Genomic DNA, 23,798 nt, shown 5'->3' with positions numbered 1-23,798 from the left:
ACATAAAGCCTCTTGTGTCTGAATACTTTAAAGGACTTTTTATTGATTGATTGATTGATTGACTGATTGACTGATACAGTCTGGGTAAGGACACTTTGCAAAAAGGGACAGTAAGGCAGATATCCACTGACTCCAGGAAACTGCTTAAATGTTTAATGAGAATTGATGTTCTTTTCTCATTAAGCTGAAATTATCAATTAGAATTTTTGGTATAGAAAAATGGATTAATGTTTAATTAACAAGAACTCTTAGTATAAAAAGGTACTTGTGCTCAAGTAGCAAGCTCTGATACCTTTAGCAATATTTAAATCTATCCTACCAAGGAACTCATAAGCAGACAAATGATTGATATCCAAGCTGCACCTGGTAACCTGACAGAGCCCTGGAACCTCCTTCTCTCCCACCATAACTCACTAGAAAACGTGCCCTCCATAGTTAATGACAGTCAGGTTCCCTGAAGTTTATGCCCTGTCAGCCTCACCTGCCTGGAAGGAAATGATGCAAAGGCATTCGGAGAAACAAAACTCAGTTAAAAGTAAGGAATGTGGTGCCTTTCTCCCAGTGTATATGCTTAAGTCTATATGAAAACATTTTCTTAACATACTCGACTTTACTCAGTAAATAAATAGATCAAATGTGTGGAAGGAGATTGATCTCCAGGGCTCTGTGGCTGTGGCAAAGTAACATACTTACCACACAGGGACCTTACTATGCCTAGAAGCACACACGCAAACCAGTAGGAACAAATGTCAACATGGCCACTGGTCATGGAAGTGATGTCTCACTAGGGACAGGAATCTGATCCTGATGGAAGCCAAAGTCTACAGAATGTCCACTTGACAGAAACAGCATTGTTTTACAGAATCCACACACACGGACAACTTTCTCCACTCCGGGGTTGTATGTGAGCATACAGGGAAGGCAGGCCTTGGGATTTCAATTAGCTGGCAGCTGTGATTTCATCCCTATGTCCTATGCTGAATGGCAGGAGTTGTTGGGTCACCATATTTGAGAAATGCAGGGGTGTAGGGTGACCAAGAGGCACAGACTGGTCCTGCACTGCTCATAGGTACTGGCATGCACTAGTCAGAGAGCTTTTTTTTAGCACACCCTCCCAGGGAAGAAACAAGAGGAGAGCCTCCTGTAAGTCTGTGGGGCTGAGCCAGGGCTGTTCAGTTTCCAGTCATTTACTTACCGCGAAGGTCAAGAGCAGAAACTTGTTGAGGAGCATGGGGTTTTCGAGAGCAGCACCTGACTTTATGGCTTCCCAGATCTGCCAGAAGGATGAGAGGTGTTAGGTCAGGCTGCTGCTCTCTGTCCAGCCGCTTGCCGAGCTTCTCAGCTCAGCTCTTCTTCCCTCTAGCCTGCCACTGCTCTCAGATGCTGAAGTGGTTCATTAGCTCTTCCTACTACTTCACACTGCCTCTCTACCAGCCTTACTCCATCATTATCCATCCCTGAGAGGACCTCACCTTCCCTCGGGGCCCTCAGCACAGGGAGGCAAGTAGACACTCACACCTTCGAGATGCCCATCTGAAGGGATTTACTATTGTCTGCTGGGTATCATGCATGTCGTGTTACAGAAAAAAAAAGTACAGGTTCAGTTCCAGGCAGGACTCCTGTCACACAAGCACAGAGAGTTCCTGAGAGGACACCTGACCTGTCAAGAAATAGGAACTGAGGGGAGGAAGGGAGCCTGAAATGACTAATTTGAACTAAATACACAGCGTGTCTTTCTTTCTTCCTCCCCCACCTCCAGCCACGTTGCCCAGTCTGGTCTGAAATGCTCTAAACAGGCTGGCTTCAAACTCAACAGTTTCCCTCCCTGTGTGTGCCTGAGTGCTGGGACCAAAGGATTGTACCACCACACCCATCCCTACAGCACCACACCCATCCCTACAGCACCACACCCATCCCTACAGCACCACACCCATCCCTACAGCACCACACCCATCCCTACAGCACCACACCCATCCCTACAGCACCACACCCATCCCTACAGCACCACACCCATCCCTACAGCACCACACCCATCCCTACAGCACCACACCCATCCCTACAGCACCACACCCATCCCTACAGCACCACACCCATCCCTACAGCACCACACCCATCCCTACAGCACCACACCCATCCCTACAGCAAGGCTTTCCCAAAGCTTTATTTAGAGAACCTCTCACCTTGAGAGAAGAGGAAAGGAGCATGGTCTCTGTGTAAGGACACAAGGCTAGTCCTAAGTCTGTGGGTGAAACCTGGGCTGTCACCAGCTGGTCACAAGATGCTCAGAGGTCAGTTGCTAAACTGTATGTTGCTATGAAAGCCACAGAAAATGCTGGCAACAACAAGATGCCCCACATGCAGGTGTGAGAGGAAAATAAGCAGACTTTACCACCCTGGAGGTTCTGGACCATGGAAGAGAAGACCCCACTTCTGATGAGCTGGGGGTGGGGTGGGGACTCCAGAAGAAGTCTGAGCCTGGTCAGTGGTCAAAGTCAGGATTTTTTCCTTCATGCGGTGAGATGTAACTGTATTCACTGTGAATGGGATGACCACTTGGACTCATACAGAGAAGAATCGTCTCTCATGATTCCCTGTCTAGTATACTAACGGGTATTGTTAGTGTAGCTTGTGGAAGGTCCTTTACTAAACTGACTCATAGAATACAAATACAGTGGGGGAATTTTCTCTGGTTAAAAAGAAAAACAAAACATAAGAACCTCAAACTCACCAGCGCCTCTGTGTATCTCTTATAGGCTATTTGTGACACACCCCTGTGACTGAGAAGACACGGTGAACTTGCCTGGACCTTGGAAATACAACGAAGCCACTGTGGCTGTCAAGCTAACCTCATTGGCTGACTGCTCCAGAAGGAGCTTCTTGTCTGCAGTCTTAAAAGCCTCAAGTGTGTTGGTGTTGTGCAGGGTTCCCATGGCCGGGCAGCAGCGGGCAGGCGTGGGGGCGCTCCTAGACACAAGAGAAACACGGTGGTTACCCGGCACAGCTGGGGCTCTGAACAAAGCACAGGGTTACGATAAACCTGATGCCACTGACTGGGTCAAAAGTAGACCAGTGATTCACTGGCCCTTGCTCAAGCACAGCAAGCAGGCTCTGCCTGGATAGCCTCTGTGCCCTGAGCTCCCAGCGGCAGCTCCTAATTTTCTCAAAGAAAGTTCATCTTTAATCTTTTCCATAGTAAAAGTGGGGAGGAACTAGCTGGATCAGCAACTGCGAAGGGCCTGAGTTCTAGCAGTAACTCCCTCTTCGAGCTCATGAAAACTGCTGGGCATGATGGTTAGTTCATGTCCACGCCAAACAAGCCAGTTATCCAGAAAAAAAACCTCATCTGAAGATTTGCCTCCATCAGATTGGCCTGTAGGAATGTCTATGTGGCATTTTCTCTTTGCTGGATCATGTGGGAGGACTTAGTCCGTGGGCAGTACCACCCTTGGGCCATGGAGAACAAGGCAGTCAGCAGCATTCCCCCATGGCCTCTGCTTCTTTTCCTGCCTCCAGGTCTCTGCCTTGTCTTCCCTTCATGATGGGACTGCAGCTGTAAGACGAAACAAACCCTTTCTTTCCGCTGTCTCCAGGCATGCAGTTTAGGACCGTAATAGAAAGCAAACTTGGACACCTGGGGGGGGGGGGGTCACACAATCACAGACAGAGCAGAGTGTGCTGTGGTGGACTCAAGCCATAGCCCCTGTGCTGGCTCCAGGCCACAAACTCTGGGTTGGCAGCAGTTCCCATGTTCCTGCTAGAGCTAGTACCTCAGCACATTTTCAAGAATGGCCACACATAATCTGGAAGCCAGGAATACATCTTTCCCCACGTGTCCCAGCACACCCATACTGCACAGCTCGGCACACAGCTGCTGCATCATCTGGATAAAATGCAGGATGCCCAGACTACGGTCAATCCAGGGTACCAGCACATGGTTCACCCAATACAGTTCCCCAAGGGACCCCAGCCCCAAGAATTCAAGGGATAAAAGTTGAAGATGGATCAATTCTTCTAAGTGGTCAGACTGAAATGTGGATAGTACTGATGTTAAAGAAAATATTCCTGCTGTTGGAGAGATGGCCCAGTGGTTAGGAACACTGGTTGCTCTCTACGGGACCGGAATTTATAACTTCAGTTGCAGGGAATCTGTGTCCTCTTTTGAGCTCCCTAGGTACCAAGCACGTATGTGGTACACATATACATTCAGTCAGGCAAAACACTCAAACATTTTTAAAAAGAAATATTCCTGCCATTAACCCTTTATGTTGTTGTTATGTGGAACTTGAAGAGAGAAGGGTTTATTACTCATCATTCTGAGGACAGCACATGTGTCAGACATCTCCAGTGTCCTTTCAAATCTTTCCATGTTGGGGCACACAGGGGGCCTGGTGGAAAGAGATATCAATCTAGGACAGGTGGAGGGGAGGGGCCCATGAGTAATGATGGCTCTGCTAAATGTCACCAGTAAGCCTTAAATGTCAAGCCTTGGTTGGCTGCGGGGGAGAGCAACAGTGGCCAGAGTCTTCCCTTGAGAGCCATGAGTCATCACATCATAGCCTGCCTATCATCATGCCTTTCTACTAAAAGAACATTCCTTATCGAGGCCAGATGAAGGCATTGAAGAAAGTCTTGAAGAGAGAGAAATCAGAAGCACAGTGCAAGATGGGGCTTTGTCCAATGTGTCCCAATATCTCAGGTGTGCACAAACCACCACAGAGCCTTGCTCTGAGGGACGGAAGCTATTTTCTGGCAACACCAGACAGAGACAAGCTACGCTTGACCACATGACTAGGCTCCCACCAGGAATGACTAGGATTTAATTTGTTTTTAGTAACTAGGAATAATGGGGAGAGAAAGCTGTGAAGGGTGGGGCTGGAGGGCAGGTAAGAGCATTGTCTGTTTTTGCAGAGGACACAATTTTGAGTCCCAGAGCCCACAGGGTGGCTCACAGACATCTGTCACTCCAATTTCAGGAGATCTGATGCCCTGTTATGTCCTCCGTGGGTACTGTATGCAGGTGTATGTATATATACACGCTGACAGACACATACACATTGTTCTAAAGAAAAGAAGGCTCTGAAAGAAAAAACCCACCAGCAGGTATTTTATAGATATAAATACTAACACTGTTCTGCACTTCTGTTGTGCTTTTTTAATCCGCAACTTGAAGGGGATAAAGTACATTAATATTTTGAGAGAGTTAATAAAAGGGCGGTGCAGTGAGATGGCCTAGAGGATAAAGGTACTTGCTGCCTGTACTAACCACCTACATTTAGTCACCAGGGCTAACATGGTGTGAACAGAGAGAACAGCCTCCTACAAGTTGTCCTTTGACCTTGACACATGTGTGTGGTACATGCATACACCCATGCTCACACACATACAATAATAAACAAAATGTAATTTGAAATGTTTTTTAAAGGGCTACAACAATGATTCAGCAGTTTAAGAGTGCCCGCTACACCCCTGTAGAGGGTCCACGTCTGATTCCCAGCGCCCATGTAGCATCTCACACTCATTTGTAACTCCAGTTCCAGGGGATTCAATGTCCTCTTCTGGCTTTTTTTTTTCTTTTTCTTTTTCTTTTTTTTACTGCATACATGTGGAGCACAAACATACATGCAGGCAAACACTTATATATAAAAAACAAATAAAAAGGAACAAATCTTTAGAACAAATAGGTGCTAAGAAAGAATCATGAAATATTCTATAATGATCTGGAGAACTGCTATCTGAGGACCAGTCAATCTAGACAGCACCAGGCACATGGCTGGTTCTTAAAAAGACTCATCTTTCCCCTAATAATCAACCGTAGCAGACAGACTTCAGCTGCAGCACTTCATGGGAGCTTCCTGGCTGCTTAGAGGCCCACCTGAAGAAAATGTTCATTCCTCGCCCAGAGTAAGCAGGATCCTTTGGACTCTACACAAATCGATACTCACATGTCAAAAGCACTGAACTCCAATGTCAAGCGGGTGGGGAGGCCGGCAGAGTCACCTGCATGGAAGCATTTTCACATCTCAGAGACAAGGCAGACTGGCAGTTATCATGGCAAAAACAGCTATGGCTAGTTATGTCTTTTTATTGGGAAGTTGAGCCCAAGGTGTCCTGTCTGAGACTGCTAACCCATGACATGAAGATGACAGTAGATCTTGAGAGAGAGTGGCAGGAAGGGACTTGTGACCAATAGAAAAAGGATGCCCTGGAAATTTCTACCCCCAACCCTGGAAGCTAGCTGAGCAGTGTTTGCTGTAACAACTTGAGTTCCACCACTCCTCTTTTTTCCCAAAAGATGGAAAAGAAAAATTTTAAAGTGATTTGAGGCAAAAGAAAGGTTCAAGAATCTAAAAGGCTGTGGCTGGAAAAGACAAGCATGGAGGAGGCTTGTCCACTGTTCAGGGGGCTCTGGGCTCCAACCCTGCACTCCAAAAGCAATAGCAACAACCTAATAAGGGGTGCTGCTTCCACAGAGGACAGACAGGAACATGCGGATGGGGATGAGGCGGGTGGGGACTGCCTACCATTGTAGTAATAGCCCTTGATGTCTTTGGGTGCCTCGTCCAGGCGATACTCGTTCAACTTCTTCTGGGTCAGTTCGTGCCAGAAGCCAACGTCCAGGGCACTATTAAAGGGGGCAAACTGCAGCTTGGACAGTCCAGGGTCCCCCATGGCCACTGCTCTTACCAGCCTACCAAAAGAAACAAAAAATAGAGCTTAATCCAAGTAAACCATCGGGGCGGGAGAAATGGCTCAATGGCTAAGAGCATTCATTACTCCTGCAGAGGACCTGGGTTTGGTTCCCAGAACCCACACAGTGCCTTACACCTACCTGCAGCAGCTCCAGTACCAGGAGATCCAATGCTCTCATCTGGCCTCCTTTGGCTACTGCATGAATGCAATGCACATAAACTCACAGAGGTATGCACAGATTTACTAAATAAATGGATAGGCAGATAGAAAGATAGATCTGTTTTCTCTAAACGGCTAACCGTATATCAGTGTATAGGGTCTCCATCAATCTTTAAGACTGCAGTCACACTCTGCTGACTGTTGATTCACCCAGTCCCAAAGTTTAAGGTTCAATCACAGACCTCTAGAGCCCTTGCAACTCCTGACAATGGAGTGCAACAACTTTTATTTTTAATTGGCATTATTATTATTATTGTTATTACTAATGTTTTTGAGACAGGGTCTCTCTATATACAGTCCTGACTGTCCTGGAACTCACTGTAGAATAAGATGGCCTTGAATTCAAAGATCCATGTGCCTCTGCCTCTGAAGTGCTGGGATTAAAGGTGTGTACCACCATGCTTATTATCTTTGCACCCTTATAGAGCAGCTCCCTGGGCTTCTCTCAGGCCTCCAGCACCAACCACTTTGTCACTGTGAGGCTGACACCATAGATTCCCTTAGAGAAGGGGACTCATGTGTGACTTACACTTCAGTGTTTGGCTTACTTCACCTAAGATGCAGCTTTGAAAATATCCTGCAGAATTGGTCAAGTTCAGCCTCTTTGTAGGAGTAATTTTATAAACAACCTTTCTAGACATTAATGTCTTTTGTCTTATGCTGGGTTGGGCACACACTCAGGTTTTCCCTGTTCAAGGCAAGCACTGGAGTCCTGAACTACACCCTCAGCTTTCTCCCAGAGTCAGCTGGGGAATGACTCTTGGAGACTGTTACAATCCTATGAATCCAAAATCTGAAGTCCTATCAGTCAGAACATGCCCATCTGAGCCTGGTGTGGTGAGGCATTCTGCCATCCCAACACTTGGAAGACTGAGGCAGGACATCAATAGTTCAATGTCATCTTTGGCTACCTAGTGAATTCAAGGCCAATCTGGAGTACATAAGACCCTGTTAGAAGGAAGGGAGAGAAGGAAAAGGAAAACAAAAAGAAACGGAAGTGAAGAAGGGAGGGATAGAGGAAGAGGAAAGCTATCTAGAAGACTAAGTGGAATCATGACTGAGGTGGTGCTGAGCACCCCAGCTAAGAGGGTAACACCCCCTGCCCATGAGCCTAAACTCCTTTAATTAATTAATTAATTTTATGTATGTGAGCACACTGTTGCTATCTTCAGACACACCAGAAGAGGGCATTGGATCCCATTACAGATGGTTATGAGCCACCATGTGGTCATTGGGAATTGAACTCAGGACCTTTAGAAGTCAGTGCTCTTAACCACTGAGCCATCTCTCCAGCCCCTGAGTCTGAACTTCTTTAAAACCCCACATTATACTTCATTTTCCCCCTCCCTATAGGATCTGTGCTAGTGTGGGGTTGTTGCATCTCTTAAGTACATGGAAATTTTGTACTCTGCATCATAATATATGTTTTAATGCTCCTATTTCTCCATTCAAGTCATCAAGTAAATGTGGTCTTGTAGGCAACCCTGCCTATACACCAGAACTGTGACACATGCATGTGCACACCTGTGAGCAACCCTATATATGCACCAGAATGGTAACACACCCATGTGCATACCTGTGAACTATGTATGTGCACCAGCAGGTTGTGAAGCACCCATTCATACCATGCTTGTGAACTCATATAGATATGCATGTGCACCACAGCAATGTACCACCCATGTGCACCGTACACGTGTACCTCACTTAGGTGTTCACATCCAGATGAGGAACACCTGGTGGGAAAGCAGTGTGGAGTCAGCCTCACCCCTGCGATCTTGGAATTTTCCAGAGGCCTATATGCATAGCTTCTAGTTGCCATCACACATTTAAAATCCTGTCTGTGCCAAAGGAAAAATGAAAATCAACTTAGCAACAATGTTGTTTGCCAAAGAGCTGCTTGTGCCTGTGCCTGGCTGCGTATCTATTTAAAGAACCAACTGGGCTCAGATTCATCTACTTCACTACCGCATGTGTGACCACCGATATGGGTTGACTTACCCAATATGGCCCAGGATTATTTAGGTTGGCTTGGTTATTTGCCGCTCACTCCAAATTAGGCAGTACATTTCCACTGATTCCTGACTTCTGGCCGAAAGCACATTCCTTTCCTAGTCTTTATTCTTAGCTATACAGGCATACATTCATATTGTTTTTTTATAGCCCAGAGCTGACAACCCCACTTTTACACAGCCTCTGCATTTCCTAGAAATAGAAAGAAATGCTATGCATTCTTAGAAATTAACTTGAATTTCTAGGATAGAAGCTATTCAAAAAGCTAAAAAATTAATTCTATGATGAGAGCTAAATCTGACATGTTTTATTTAAATTGTTATGAATTAACTATCTTTTAAAGGTTGATTTTATTTTACTTTATTTATTTTTGGGGGGACAGGGTTTCACCATGTATCCTTGACCTGGGACTCACTACGTAGACCAGGATGACTTCATTCACTCTTAGGGATCCACCTACAGTGCTGGGATTAATGTCCTGTGCCACCACACCCTGTCAAGGTTGATCATTTTATATGGACACTGGACATTTAAACAGGAAAACCACACACACACACACACACACACACACACACACACACACACACACACACACACACATATACCATGTAAAATGCCTGCAACACCAGCACTGAGGATGCTGACTGAGGTGGAAGTACTATGGGTTAGAAGTGAGCCTGGGTTACATGAGGAGTTCCAGGATGCAGGAGAAGCCCCTGAGGCCCCACTGCTTTCAGAGAAGCTTCTGGTGGCTGCTGAGAGAGGATGAATTCCCCTCCTTTGGGGATGTAGCCTCGGCAGGTTGCTTATGCCTCCGCAGGTATCCCCACCCCCAAGTGCACAAGGTGGCACGAACTAGAATCAAGTACTGATTATAAGAACGAAATGGGGACGTGAAGCCTGGAGGGAGATGAGGTGGGGGCTCATGGAGAAGCTAGAGGTGTAGTGGAGGCTGGGTAGACCAATAGGCCTTGTACAAATCTGTGAAACATCCAAAAATATAAAACACTATTAAGAAAAAGTAAAAGAATCGCTTCTGACTCAGAGGGTTAATCGTGCATCCATTGGTGTTTCAACTAGCCCCAGAAACAAGTGTTAAAGATTATTTTCTTAATGACCAAGCAAAACATGCATATTTCGGCTAGTTTACAGGTGATTAACCACACATTTTCGACAACTTGCTTTTCTGTTATCGTTAGTATTTATAACTGTCTTCAGTATCAGCAAACTGAGCTCATTTCTGATAATGTGATTTATTTAACTCTGTTCCAAATCTAGATTAAAACTCAAACTGAACTCAGTACTAAAACATTTTGCTTTTTATATGAAGTTTAGAAAATTTCTCTAAACCATGCTGGGAGAATTTTCAATTTACCAGAACTAAAAATAGTGTCTACTTTAAAGCCTTTATAAATCCCTTTAATGAGTGGCCTTTAATATTCTACACAGCAAGGATTCTTAAACATTTTCTGCTTGCAACTACTGTGCATTTTGGAGAATTTTACACAATTGGACACACGGGCAAAATGGATAATACTGCTTGTTAGATTGGGCTTCACACTCAAACTTGTCTTCCCATGGGTTGCTTTACTGGGTAAACTACTGCAAAGATGAGGAAAGTACTAATACAGAACACTGGTGCCCAAAGTGGGGCCTTTGCTGTGGCGATCCTGATTGTGTTGATCCTGGGCCTCTGAAGAGAGCTGTGGGATAAATGTGGAAGGATTTGGAACTTTGTGCTGGAAAAGCCCAAGATGGTTGTAGGCAGAACATAGTGGACATTTTGGTGGGAGTTTGGAAGACCAGAATGACAAGAGATAAATACACAGTGGAGGCCGAGTTTATGAGGTTTCAGGAGGGAAAAGCTCTAATCGAACTGTGCCACAGGTTGTTCTCTCTACTAAAGGATCCGACTTCATTCTGCCTGTGTCCTGGGAACTTGAGTGAAGCTGGATTCAAAAAGCAATGGACATGACAGCAACTCAGGCCACACTATGGTCTCCACTCACTGCTCTTATCCAGATCTACAGCAGGACAGAGAGACAAAAGGATTTTTTTTAAATGTTCTATGTGGTAGAGAGAGGAGGGAGGTTAAATTTGCCCACCAAGAGGGTACAGAGGGGCTGGAGAGATTGCTCAGTGGTTAGGAGCACTGACTGCCCTACCAGAGGTCCTGAGTTCAAATCCCAGCAACCACATGGTGGCTCATAACCATCTGTAATGAGATCTGACGCCCTCTTCTGGTGTCTCTGAAGACAGCTACAGTGTACTTACAGATAGTAAATAAATAAGTAAATAAATAAATAGATAAATCTTTAAAAAAAAAAAAAGAGGGTACAGAGAATCAGTTAGTTGTATTACAAATATTTTTAAAGTATTAGCATTAAAGAGAAACCCTGTGCTCTGAACTAGGAGAACAGTAAAGACCCTGAAGGCATACACTCCTGAAGGCTCCAATCTGTGAAAATACAAACTCATGTGAGAGGTAAGGGAGTCCACTGCTCTCAGCAAGTGTTTCCTGAGGACATGGCTCTGAGGGAAGCAGCAACGGTGGTCATGGAGGCCAGTCAACAGCCTGAGCTTGCTTAAGAACTTGAAAGCTGGTTTTCCAAGCAAGAAAAATGAAATAGTTAAGGGATTCATGGAGCTTGTGCCAAAGTTCTAGAAGGTTACCGCAGCCTGGCAAGGTGAGACAGTGAAGGTGAGCCCTAATTTCAGTGGAGTCACCAGATGCCAGAATGGAGATGCTTGATCACCGTGAGACTGTGAATGAAGGATGAGAGCCAATCCACAAATGCAGGGCTACCTAAGCCTTCTGAGGCCCAGATGGTTCCATCGTGAGCAGACGCAGAGCTGCAGGAGCTCAGCCTGCTGGGCTTCAGCCTTGTTTCAGTCTGATCTTTTCCACTGTGCCTCTACTCCTCCCTTCTGGAACAGATGTTGACTCTGCACCATCGGCACTGGGAATATGTAACCTTTCCTTTTTAATTTTATAGATCCTCACAGTTAAGAGGCTGCCTTGAGACTCAGAAGAGATTTTGGACTTTGAACTTTTAAACCCAGTTAGGGCAGATGATGACTATGGGGACTCTTAAGTTGGACAGAGTGCATTTGCAGGATGATGGCCATAGGTTTATGAGGACAATGAAACCATCCACCTGGTGCTCCTGGTGCCAGGATGTCACTACCATAATCAACTACATCAGAATCCACCCTTCCTTTCTTCCTTCAGTTTTACTATCAGGTATTCTGTCACAGGGGACAGTGCATAATACAACAGATATGTAGTAGGCACAGAAATCAAACATTTACTGATAACAAATCATGAAGAAATTTATTTGAAAGTAATTCTTTGGTATACATTTAATTTTACCATTTATTAGATGAGAACAAATTAGAATACTAATTAAGATTTAGTTTTAATTATGCATATGTATCTGTGGTGGGGAGGGGATGACAGACAAATGAGTACAGGTGTCCACAGAGGCTAGAGGAGGGTGTTGGAGTTACAGTTGGTTCTAAGTGGCTGCTGAGAATCTAACCCAGGTCCTCTGCAAGATCAACACATGTTCTCAACCCCCAAGCCACATCTTCAACATCTAGGACATTTTTTTAAATTTATTTTTTATGATGAACTAGGTTTAATCTGTCAGGCACAAATGAAATCAATACCCATCATGCCTTGCTACCTTTGGGTTAGGGCTGACTGCATTAAAACAGAATCCTGAAGAAATTAACAATACAGAATGAAAAGTAGGCTTTTTTGGTCTTCCAGGTTAGTAAAAACTCAACTTTTGACCTACTAAGAAAATTTTGAACAACTGAGAGACATAAATAAAGCAGGCTTTTTATTGTACTCCAATGCTAGCCCATGTCCAACATTTCATATGAGATGTAAAATGCAGCATTTGGTATTCTCTATGCAATTCATAATGAAGATTCTGGTTTGGGAAGGTAACGCCGTGCCTTGACTATGAGATGAGATATAATTTACAGGAATTATCTAATATGTGGCATTTTAAATAACAAGGAGGCAACTGCCTCAGGAATTACTATAGTCATTTAGACTGTTAGGAAAGATACTGTTCGGAAAACTCACAAAAATGAGGTTGTTCATACAGGAATGAGCCCCCATATGAAATAAAAAGCCTCGGTGTTCATGTTTGCTAGTAACTCCCAGGCTCTGTGACCATAATAATTACCTCAAATAATTATATTTACTGTTTAAAGACAATTCACGACTCAGAGTTCAGATTCTAGCATCCATGTAATTATTGCCTAGAACTGCAGCTTCAGTATGCCTTCCTGGCCTCTACAGTCACCTGCATTTATGTGGCACAGACACCAACAGCACAAATATAGATAAATAATAAAACCTTTAAGAAGATACCTTTCCTACCATCCAGATGGGTTTTGCACAATTTTTCTGCCAAAGTTTTTGAGACATCAGTTTCCCCACCTTTTTAGAGTTTAGAAGCACAAGTAAGGAGTTCTGACGAGAGAGCTGCAGGAAAGCCTGGAGGAAGAGCGGGGTGCCAAAGAGCTTCAAAAGGCGGAATGCAGGGGATGATGGAGAGGGTCCAAGGCAAAGGGACAGATAATTGACTCCTGTAGGAGTGGGAGGTGACTGGCCATCCCAGAGTGAAGGTCTGAGCAAGTGCAGCAGGAGCAAAGCTGGTTGGTTAGAAATACCAGCACAGAAGAAGCCACGGGTAGGCTGAAACATCCTGGATGGAGCTACAGCAGGTACACACAAAGGACCACACACCTGCAGTAGCAAAGGTCTGCAAGTGGTGATGTTAGTTCAGAGGCTGGATGTGGACAGAGTTCAGTCAGTAGAAAACTTCTTGTCTAGCAAACATGAGGGAGGCCCTGGGCTCCATCACCACTGCAGACAAAAGAAAAGAGGTTGTGAACGGATGAAGAGCTGAGTAGGGCAGAGAAAGTGAGAACACAAAAGAGGGATTCTACCTGGGGTCACTTAGGAAGGGTGACCAAACATGGTCACTTGTGGAGTTTGAGGAATGGCAGAGCTGAGGTTGTATTGTAGTGAGCAGAATACATACTCAAAAGTGTGAGACCGGCATCCAGTACCAGCATAGTGAAAACAAACAGAAAAGCAATGACAGAAAGCCCTGTAACTGCCATGCATGCAGGCTAGGAAGGGCGGGGTTGGCGTCAAGCCAGGGATACAAACACAGGACAGACATTTCAACAGAGGGTGGTAATAGACAAGGAAACTGAGGTGAGCCCAGGAAGATGACCCAGAGGGATGAGCAGTATGGACTACTGGATTCATGGAGGGCATGACTACCTGTCAGATCTTGGGTGTTTTCCCTTCAAGTTCTTAAAAGCTTCAGGACTTTGACCTGAGTTGAATTTTTAAGAAAAGGCACTGAGGTGAGATAGAATGTGTGGGTTTTTTTTTTTATTTGTTTTGTTCTATTTTTTTGATTTGCCTTTCCCTAATGGCCATCAATGTTGAATATATATTTTTATATATTTATTGTCTGTCATAGTGTGCCGAGAACTGTCTGTTCAGTTTGTTTGCCCATTCTGTGGTTGAATAACTTGTCCTTTTCTTGTTGATTTTTCTACAGTTGTCAGGTATTCTGCATAAGAAGCCCCTGTCAGATGTGTGGCCTGCAAAGTTCTCTTGTTCTATAGGTGTCTCTTCCGGTGTGGATGCTCTTTAAGTTGATGTAGCCCCATATGCTAGCTCCAAGTGTAGCATAACCAATTTAAGCTTATCTGACACACTTACAAGTAAATGAGACTCAGACTATGATTATTTCATTTGGCTTTGACAATTACTGGAGGGTAACCCCTAACTCACTTTTCTTACTGCTGGCCTGGCTGCCTCCCAGGTAGTGTTCTCAAATACGTGCTGTTTCTCCTGGCCCTGTACTCATGGTCCATCTCCTCTCATGGCACCTTCTCCTCTCTCCTCCTACTCTCTGCTTTCTCCTCCTTCCCTCTGCTCAACCACCTAACTCAAAAACCGGCTTACCTCTGATTCCCTCCAGTAATTGGCTGTAGCCATTTTTATTTAACCAGTAGTTTTAAATTAAGAAACAAAGTTTGCCCATCAAAAGCTGCTAAATTTGTAGACCTAGACCTTCAGGTACAGAATTTAACATTACAATGCATAGCAACAAACCAAACCTCAACGCCAAGGATAAAATCTGAATCATCTGCATCATACAATTGGTGCAGAAGATGACATGTATAAAATTCAGTATCTCCTGTCTTAGTTAGGGTTGTATTGCTGTGAAGAGACACTAACCAAGGCAACTCTTATAAGGTAAACATTTAATTGGGGCTGGCTTACAGTTTCAGAGGTTCAGTTCATTATCATCATGGAGAGAAATATGGCAGCATGCAAGTAGATATGGTACTGAAAGAGCAGAGAGCTTTACATGCTGATCTGAAGACAGCCAGGAGGAGACTTCTACTCTGCAGGCAGCCAGGAGGTGGGTCTCCTCCACACTGGGTAGAGTTTAAGCACTAAGAAACCTCAAAGTCCACCTACACAGTGACACACTTTCTCTAGCAAGGCCACACCTATTCCAACAAGGTAACATCCCCTAAAAGTGCCACTTCCCCAACTAGCTTACATTTGGGCCAAGCATGTACAAACCACCACACCTCCCAATCAAAAGCTATTGCACCACAGAACGATAAGGGCGAGACAGGACATCCCAGGACCTCTGTTTGGCCAAGAGCAGGAGCTGGCAGCTTCAGAGGACACAAAAGATGAGGGAGTCTGTACTCATGGTTCATTCAGTACTTGGAATTTTAGCTAGAACAGCAATACAGAAAAAGAAAGCGCTATCCAAAGGAAGGGAAAAGTCAAATTATCCTTGATTGCAGATGGCAGGAGTCTCTTCTTAGAAAATCCTCACAACTCCAAGACTCTTAGAATCAGCAAGGGAACAGGGTACAAAATTAATGTTGAAAACATTGGCTTTTCTATGTGCCAGCAATGAACTCACTGAGACAGAAAGAAAACAACCACTCACTGCTCAAAACAAATTAAAACCAGGAAGAAACCCAAGAGGTGAAAGGCTTCAGCAGTGAAACCTAGAACACGGACAGAACTGCCATCCAGCAATGAGACTTCTGTCTGAGTCAGGAGGATTAGTGCTGTTTTCAAATGACCTCTACTGGAGCAAGCTTTAGATTGGCTACAGCTCCCAGTAAAACACAAACAACATTTTTTATGTAGCTAGAGAAAAATCCTAAAGCACACATGAAGGAAGCTGGGAATGCTCTATGTGCCTGCAATATCAGCATGGGAAAGGAAGGTGCAGGAGGATGGAGAGGCCAAAGCCAGCCTGGGCTCACACAAAATTTATGTGAAAACACAAAAGACCCAGTAGAGTCAGAACAATCCTGAGCAAAAGGAGTGATGCTGGGGTCACTATAGTACCTAAATTCAAAATATACTACAGGGAAGCTGGGAGAGGCACACGCCTTTACTCCAGCACCTAGGAAGTAGAGGCAGGCAGATCTCTGTGAGAAAAAGGCTAGCCTGGTCTATATAGAGAGTTCCAGCCCAGTCTACACAATGAGACCCCTTCTATAATATTACACACGCACACGCACACGCACATGCGCACACACACATATGCACACACACACACACACACACACACACACACACACTATAGTACAGAGGCACAGCATAGTGCAATAGCATGTAGTAGTAAAAATAGTATGACGTATTGATGCAGCAGTCATGTAGACCAAGGAAATAAAATACAGGAACCCAGAAATGAATGCATGCAGCTGTAGGCAATGGATTCCTGAAAAAGGCACCAAGTAGCTGAGCTACACTGTCCCTTGGGCATGCACAAAGGCTCTTTGACCTAGTCTAGGAGACATCAGCATGTCTATACTTATCACTACACTGATCAGTCAATCTCTGGAATCAGCAGATGAATGGAGAGAGAAAACTGCTGCACATATACAATGGAGTGTGTGAGCCAGAGAGAAGAAATCAGAGGTTTGCAGAAAAATCGATGGAACTTAGAGAGCCATCTTGTTAAAGAAGACAGAGACAAATAGCACACATTTCCTCCTCCCTGTAGCAGCTGGGATTGAAAGAAAGAAGGCTACCAAGGAAAGGTAAGCGGTGGAAGGGATGCAGGGGAGGGTGAAAGAGCATCAGTGAATACCGAAGCTCAACATCTACTTGTACTGAGATGGCCCAGTACAGCTCATCACAGTGTGCAGTAAATACCCATGGATAAGTGTGCTTTGCAAAGGGGGCTGGGTGTGGTGGCACAAGTCTTTAATCCCATCACAGGATGAAGGAGGAGGAGGAGCTTGGTTAGTTCCAGGCCCTTAGAGAAGAGTAAGGACAAAGGACACCACAAAAAGACCTCTGTATACTGGATTTCAGTGCCTAAAACTCTCCAAACTGCAATTCAACAGAAAACTGTTCAGCGAACAGGCAGTGTACTCAGAGTCACCACAGCTGCCTGTGTACCCATGGCTGGGGCTAGGTCACTTTGCTGCTGGAAGTTTTAGGACAACTGCCTTCTACAGACTCAGTATCTTCTGCCCACTTCAAAGTACACTTAGGACCAGAGCCCCAGTGTGAATGGATGGTACATTCACGACAGGGCTTAGGAAATGGAGATAATCAGCAGAAGACAGCAGGTAAGGATGAAATAATTAACCCCTTTCCTATAGAACTGGTGAACCTCACTGATCACCTAGAGCAGCATCATGCATCGGCCTCAAGAGTGCTGGGATTACAGGTGTGCACCACCCTACCTGCAAGCTTCAGAAAAATGAGGTGTATGAGGCTGCAGAGATGGCTCAGTGGTTAAAAGCTCATATTGCTCTTCCAGAGGACTGGAGTTTAGTTCTCCGCGCCCACACAGCAGCTCACAATGGTCTGTAACCCCAGCTCCAAATCGGATGCCTTCTTCTGACCCCACAAGGACACTACACTCACATACAAACCAGCACACCGACACACAGATAACAATAAATCCTTTCTAAAAATCGAGTTGCTTGAGTCCCATGTATTCTTCCTATGCAGGGGACAAAGGACATTGTTGGTGTCTAGGAGTCAGCAAGTCTGACCAGGAGTCCAGGTTATGCAGACAGATACCTGGTGCTATCTGGGAGCTGAGGGCCATGGCTGCTGTTTCTTGTATTCTTAGGAAATCTTTCCTCTCTTTGCAGGGAAAACTCCCTTCTCATGTCTTCGAGTCTTTTAGATAGCTCTCATTAATATCCACAGCTATTGAGGGGCAGTGGCTCCTTGTCCTACAGGTTCCATTACAGTATGGGATGTCTTTTAAGATGTGTGGGCATGTGTGGGCAGGTGTATGTGCATGTGGAGGAGAGGACAACCCTAGGGGCTGTCTTCAGGAGCAATGCCCACCTCGCTACCCTGGAGTTCATAGGCTAGAATGGCTGACCAGTCCCAGGCATCTTCTTGTCTTTGCCACCCAGTACTATGATTATACATGCTTGCCACTGAGTCAAGCATTTATTTTTACGTTATGTTTATAATTAGGGGAGATGGGGTATGCAAGTGTATCATGCCATACTCAAGGAGGTCAGAGGACAATTTGTAGGAATTGGTTCTTTTCTTCCACCTTGTAGATTCTGGGATTGAATGAGGTCATCAGGCTTGGTAGCAAGCACCTTCACACTGCTGAGCCACCTTGCTAGGCTATGTCCTGTATTTTCACTTGGGTTCTGGAGAGCAAACTCCGGTCCTCATGCCTTTTGCTACGTTATCTTCCAGATCCCTTTACAAAAACTCATAACGGCCAATGCCATGGCAAGTGTTCTCCCTAGATGTTCATTCTCCCCAGCATCAAGCATTACACTGTACATTGTATATAGCCTTCTCATGACAACCCAGAAACAGTTCATTTCCTTTACAATAAACGAGGTACTAAGAGATTAAGCAACGTGCCCTGAGTCACACAGTGAGGAAGTAGCATAAAGAACATGGGCCCACAAGTTTCAACATCCCTCTTCTCTCCCTGTGTTGTTGGGCCTTGATGGAAAGACCTTTTTTTCAGAATCATTATTCTCTCATCTCTTCAGCTAACCAACAACCAGTGTTTGGATACTCATTTGCTTGCTGATCTCCTTCGAACACAGGCTAAACACCTAGTGTAAGGGACAGGCCCAGGAGCGAGAGAAGTGCAAATGCATCTCACCCAGTTCTGCTGTCAGCTGTCCACAAATCCCCAAGATCAGGTCCAAGTCTTTCCCAAGTGCTCTCTGACGACCTGCTGAGGTGGAATTTTACTAGGGCCAACAGATTTCAAAGAAGCTCCTATAGCTTTGGGGACTGGGAAGGTCACCAGGAGTGACCACTTAGAAGAGATCATTTGTAATGTCATTTACACCTCCATAAAGCTATAGAGGTGTTAGGGAAAACGGAACAAAACAAAAGGAAGGCAATAAGAGGTGTGCTAAAGAGCATAAAAGGTGCAGCTTCAAACATTCTCTGGCTTACTTGGCTTTTGAGAAAATCTGGACAGAACACAAGATCCTATTGGCTTCACAGAGGGTATGGCTGGGCTTCACTGTGTGACAGGGGGGTGTAGCAGCCAGAGTAACACAACACAGGAATTTGCTGTAAGTAACAAGGACAGGATAGACCTCTGAGGAACCTAAAGGCAAGCATGTAACTCCATGCCTTCGCTGGAGGAAAGAACAAGGGACCTAGGGGAGCAAGTGCATCCAGGTGTGGAATCCATCTTGCCTATCTCTGGCTCTCATTCCTCCTGAAAAGCCAGGCTCTGCAGCTTTGAGTAGAGCAGAGGAGACCTCAGCCTCTTGTCATCTTAGAAGCTGAACACCTATACCACACCATTTCTACCTAGACACTGTGCTCAGAACAAGGGCCCCAATGCTGAGAGTGGGTCAAACTCAAGTCTCCAAGGTGGGACTGTGTGTTGTTTCTAGTGAAAGCAGACAGGCTTTGATGAGGGCTTGGCATGTAACAGACAAGAATCCCAGCAGCCAAACATCATCAAGATGAAAGAAAATGACAGTGTGGTTGGGCAACAACCCCCTCAGGGCTTCACCTGCCACAGAGTCCTGGTGCTAGCTGTAGACTTCTATCAACAGAGCCATACCCAGTGACTTAGATGTGGGAGCACAGATGTTAGAACATGACACTTATCCAAGGCTTATGACCAAACTGACCAAGAGAAAGAGGCTGGGGAGGTGGGATGGGAATAAGAAGCATGGTGGGAAAGGGTAAGACACAGCGGGTAGGAGGTAGGGGACAGGAAGAGGAGCCAATAAGTGGAAGGCAAGGAGTTAAGGGAAAAGGGACAGGGAGCAGGAAATAGGGGCCAGGGACTAGAGGTGAGGGCCTGGGCAGGAGGACTGTAAGCAGGAAACAGGATATAGGGAGGAAGTAGAGGGTGAGGGTAGGTGGCAGGGGTGGTGAGCTGAAAGCAGGAGGCAGGAGGCTGGGGAGTAGGAGGTGGAGGGTCGGGGTCAGCTACTGACAGAGTCACTGTACCATCTCTGAATCTTTCTAACTTGGTGCTGTGTATCTGCAACAGCACTACAGAAATAGGGAAATAAGAGCAGTTCCCTTTCTGTCCAAGCTGAGTGGGTACACGGACAGGCTTGGTGCTGGATTGACAGGGTAGGGCTTACCCAGCACGGTCATCAGAGCCATCCCAGCTGGTTACACCAGCACCTCCTGGCCCTGTGCTCCACTGATAGGAGGAAAAAAGGGTTTTGGCAACAGTGTCAGATACCAGAATTGTGTACATATTTTAAAAGATGGAGACTATCTGTTGTGGTTGTTCTTGGTTATCAACTTCAATTAATTACAACCCACGCAGCTGGGTACACCTGTGAAAGACTGTTCTTAATGAAATCATTTGAAATAGGATGATCCACCTTAAATCTAGGCCACACCTTCTGGTGGCAGCCTATATAAAGGACACAGAAGGAGGAGGCCTTGCTCTTTGCATGCTTGCCCTGACTCACTGGCATGACAGCCTATTTCTTTGGGATTCCTGAGTATACAGAAATAGTATGCACAGTTGAAACATCATGGACTGAACCACTGAATTCTTAGGCTTTCCATTGCTACAGCCATTGTTGGACTAGATGGACGACAGTCTGTAAACCACTGTAAATTTCATATATATGATAGATTCATTCTATCAGTTCTGATTCTCTAGAGCAGTGGTCTTCGACCTTCCTAATGCTGCAACCCTTTAATACAGTTTCTCGCTGGTGACCCCCCCCCCCCAGCCATAAAATTACTTTTGTTGCTTCTTCATAACTGTAGTTTTGCTACTGTTATGAACTGTACTGTAAATATGTCTGGAGATAGAGGTTTGTCAAAGGGGTCACAACCCACAGGTTGAGAACCACTGTTCTATAAAGAACGTAAAATCTAAAGCAAATACTGCCCCCCCCCAAATACTTTAAATACTGCTGATTTTAAAGACTTAAAACTGAATCTTTAAAATATTTTTAGTTTTTACTTATACACATGTGAGTCTGTGTGTTTGTCATGAGTATACAGTGTACTGGTATCCAGAAAGCCAAGAAGATGGCATCTCCTGGAACTGGAGTTCTAGATAGCTGTGGGTGTTGAACACCAAACCTGGGTTCACTGCAAGAGCGGCCAGAACTTGTAACCCCTGAACCATCTCTCCAGCCCTGAAAACTGAATCTTTTACCTGCCGTGTTTTAATTTTTTTAATGTTAGGGGAATAAATATAATAAGTACTTTTTAACAGTAAAGAACATTGTATCCTCCACCTTCCCTCAGCTGAGCACAATACCCAGAGTACAGAAGATGCCTGACAAATGCTCACGGGAAGTCCACACTCCAGTCTCCACTCCAGGCCAGTGTGCAGATGACACACAGTAAGATAAAGCCTGTCAGACTCCAAATGACTAATGTTGCCTGAGCTGTCCAGACAGGAAGTGGGCTGCTCATTCCTTCCACTAGTGAAAGCACCCGAGTTAGGCTCTGATGATCAGGTGTCAAATGATGCTGTGCCAGCCACACCAGGGTCTAGCAAGCTTTCACTGCAAGTGGCTAGAAGGTAACGATTTTAGAAACTGCAAGCCACAAATAGTTTGTCTATATTAATCTCCCTTTTTACAACCCTGTAAAAATGTCGAAACAGAGACTGGAGAAAGGGCTCGGGGGGTAGGAGCACTTGCTGAGTTGAAATCCCTAGATTCCACCTAAGAACCTGAGTGTGGTCACACACAGCTGTAACCCCAGCAGTGGGAGGCAGGCAGGCGGATCCTAGAAGCTCACTGGCGGGCCAGTCATCAACTCGTAAACTGAAGGTTCAGTGGAGACCCCATCTCAGGGACAGGAGGTGATACAGCCGGACACTCAGTGTCCTCCTCTGGCCTCTGAGAGTGAAAACAAATCTATTTTTTATTATTATTATGTTTTGGTTTTATGCTTTAGAGAGGCTGAAATTTCTGCCAGAATATTTCACATGGCATCAGAAATCACCAAGGGCTCCTGAAGACCAAGCAGTTTCCAAGGCTGGAATCAAAGGCCACAATCGGTTGATCTAGGATGTGACCTTGTAATACAGGACATACTGGGCAGGGTAATGGAGCAAGGCTGTACATAGCCAAGGCTGACTGTGAGCTTCCTATGAAGACCAAGCTGTCCCTGAACTCACAACCCCCTGCCTTAGTCTTCTGAGTGCTTGGGAATATAGGCATGTACCATCATGCCCTGCTCTCTGTAAACATGTGTTTATGATCAGGTAAATACAGTCTATGCAGACCACTCGCCCAGCTCACAGCATGAGATGCAGCACCTTTAAAATTTATTGAGACTTGGGAACACCCTGGAAAGACTGAGTCAGCAGGACTCCAGATTCTCAGAAGCACAGTGCCATAACTCACTGCCACACTTGCACATCCTGGGGATTTCCTTCACACTTTCTCCTACTTCCTGTCACTGCCTTTCAAGTCCTTCACTCTCAGCTCCCAGCCCTGCCTCGATGCATCTCTGACTTGATGCTCTTGAGGCACAGGCAAGCCGACTATTGTGCCCCAGGGCCTACTTTCAGCTCTCCCTCAGTCAGAGACTGCTCAGACACTTCCTTATTGAGACAAGCAAGCATGGGGTAGTTTGGTAACATGGGGCTAAAGGTATGCACACCCCCACACACTTCTAACAATGCTCCTGGGAGCCCGAGACATTTGCCTGCCTATACTATGCACACATACACATACCTCTCCAAACAATGTGTTTGGCAACCTAGGATCCGCACCCGCACCAACCTACACATACCCACTACTCTTCTCCCAGCCATCAGATTGGTTTCTCTTTCCCTTGACAGTGATAAAAGTCAGACAGACTCCTGCTCTCTTTGTGTCCAGGTATTAGAACCAGTTTTGTTACAAAAGGGCAAAGCTGCATTCTCAAAGGAATTTCTAGGGACAATCCCCTATCTACCATCTACACCTGTACAGAACAGAAAGCGCATATAACTAAAATCAGATTCAGGAAGTGACCTGTGCAGCAGAAAAAGGATTACCTGACCTAACCTATCATTATAGAGAACCATCTAAGCCCCTTTAGCAACAGTCCCTGCTTCTTTAGACCCCATAAAGAGAGCCTGGGCAGTAACTTGGGGCCCTTGAGTATCTTCACTCATGTGACTCACCGCTTGCTGCTCTCTTGCAGCGTGCTCTGACCTGTTCTATTACTTTGCTTTGAATAAAGTTACCTCACTACCTTGCCACCTGTATGGGCTTTATTCTGCAGAATGGATGACCAGGACTGGCTGACAACTGTCCAAGGTGTCATGGAGTTAGAAGTCCAACTGATGCTCTGCTGCAAACTGAGGGAGGAGAAGACGGCTGGCGGGCTG

At 45.3% G+C, this 23,798-nt stretch overlaps 1 protein-coding gene and 1 long non-coding RNA gene across 7 annotated transcripts in view; one reads left to right on the top strand and one right to left on the bottom strand.

The window, feature by feature from the left end:
• Positions 1-23,798, bottom strand: part of Atg7 (autophagy related 7) — a 207,535-nt gene that overhangs the window by 171,201 nt on the left and 12,536 nt on the right. For 4 of the 5 annotated variants that reach the window (XR_005503229.2, XR_010065647.1, XM_063286089.1 and 1 more), the window contains 4 exons: positions 6,522-6,688; positions 5,943-5,997; positions 2,847-2,964; positions 1,196-1,273 (listed from right to left, as the gene is read on the bottom strand). Coding sequence is in view for 3 of the 5 variants with exons in the window: in XM_063286089.1 (XP_063142159.1) it covers positions 1,196-1,273; positions 2,847-2,964; positions 5,943-5,997; positions 6,522-6,669 (399 nt within the window). In the remaining 2 variants the exon portion in view is untranslated. Of the gene's footprint in view, positions 1-1,195; positions 1,274-2,846; positions 2,965-5,942; positions 5,998-6,521; positions 6,689-23,798 lie in introns of those variants that run through there. The other variant, NM_001012097.1, reaches the window with a different exon arrangement.
• LOC120102368 (uncharacterized) lies at positions 14,166-17,748 on the top strand. Of its 2 annotated transcripts, none has more exons than XR_005503839.2 (3): positions 14,166-14,319; positions 16,860-17,049; positions 17,620-17,748. It is a non-coding gene; the product is annotated as an uncharacterized LOC120102368 (long non-coding RNA). The 2 variants fall into 2 exon arrangements; XR_005503838.2 differs by having other exon boundaries at positions 16,857-17,049.

The sequence above is a fragment of the Rattus norvegicus genome, chromosome 4 (assembly GCF_036323735.1).
Source record: "Rattus norvegicus strain BN/NHsdMcwi chromosome 4, GRCr8, whole genome shotgun sequence".
NCBI classification, from domain to species: domain Eukaryota; kingdom Metazoa; phylum Chordata; class Mammalia; order Rodentia; family Muridae; genus Rattus; species Rattus norvegicus.
The sequence above is the reverse complement of the archived record's forward strand: the minus strand, read 5'-3'. Positions and strand labels throughout refer to the sequence as shown.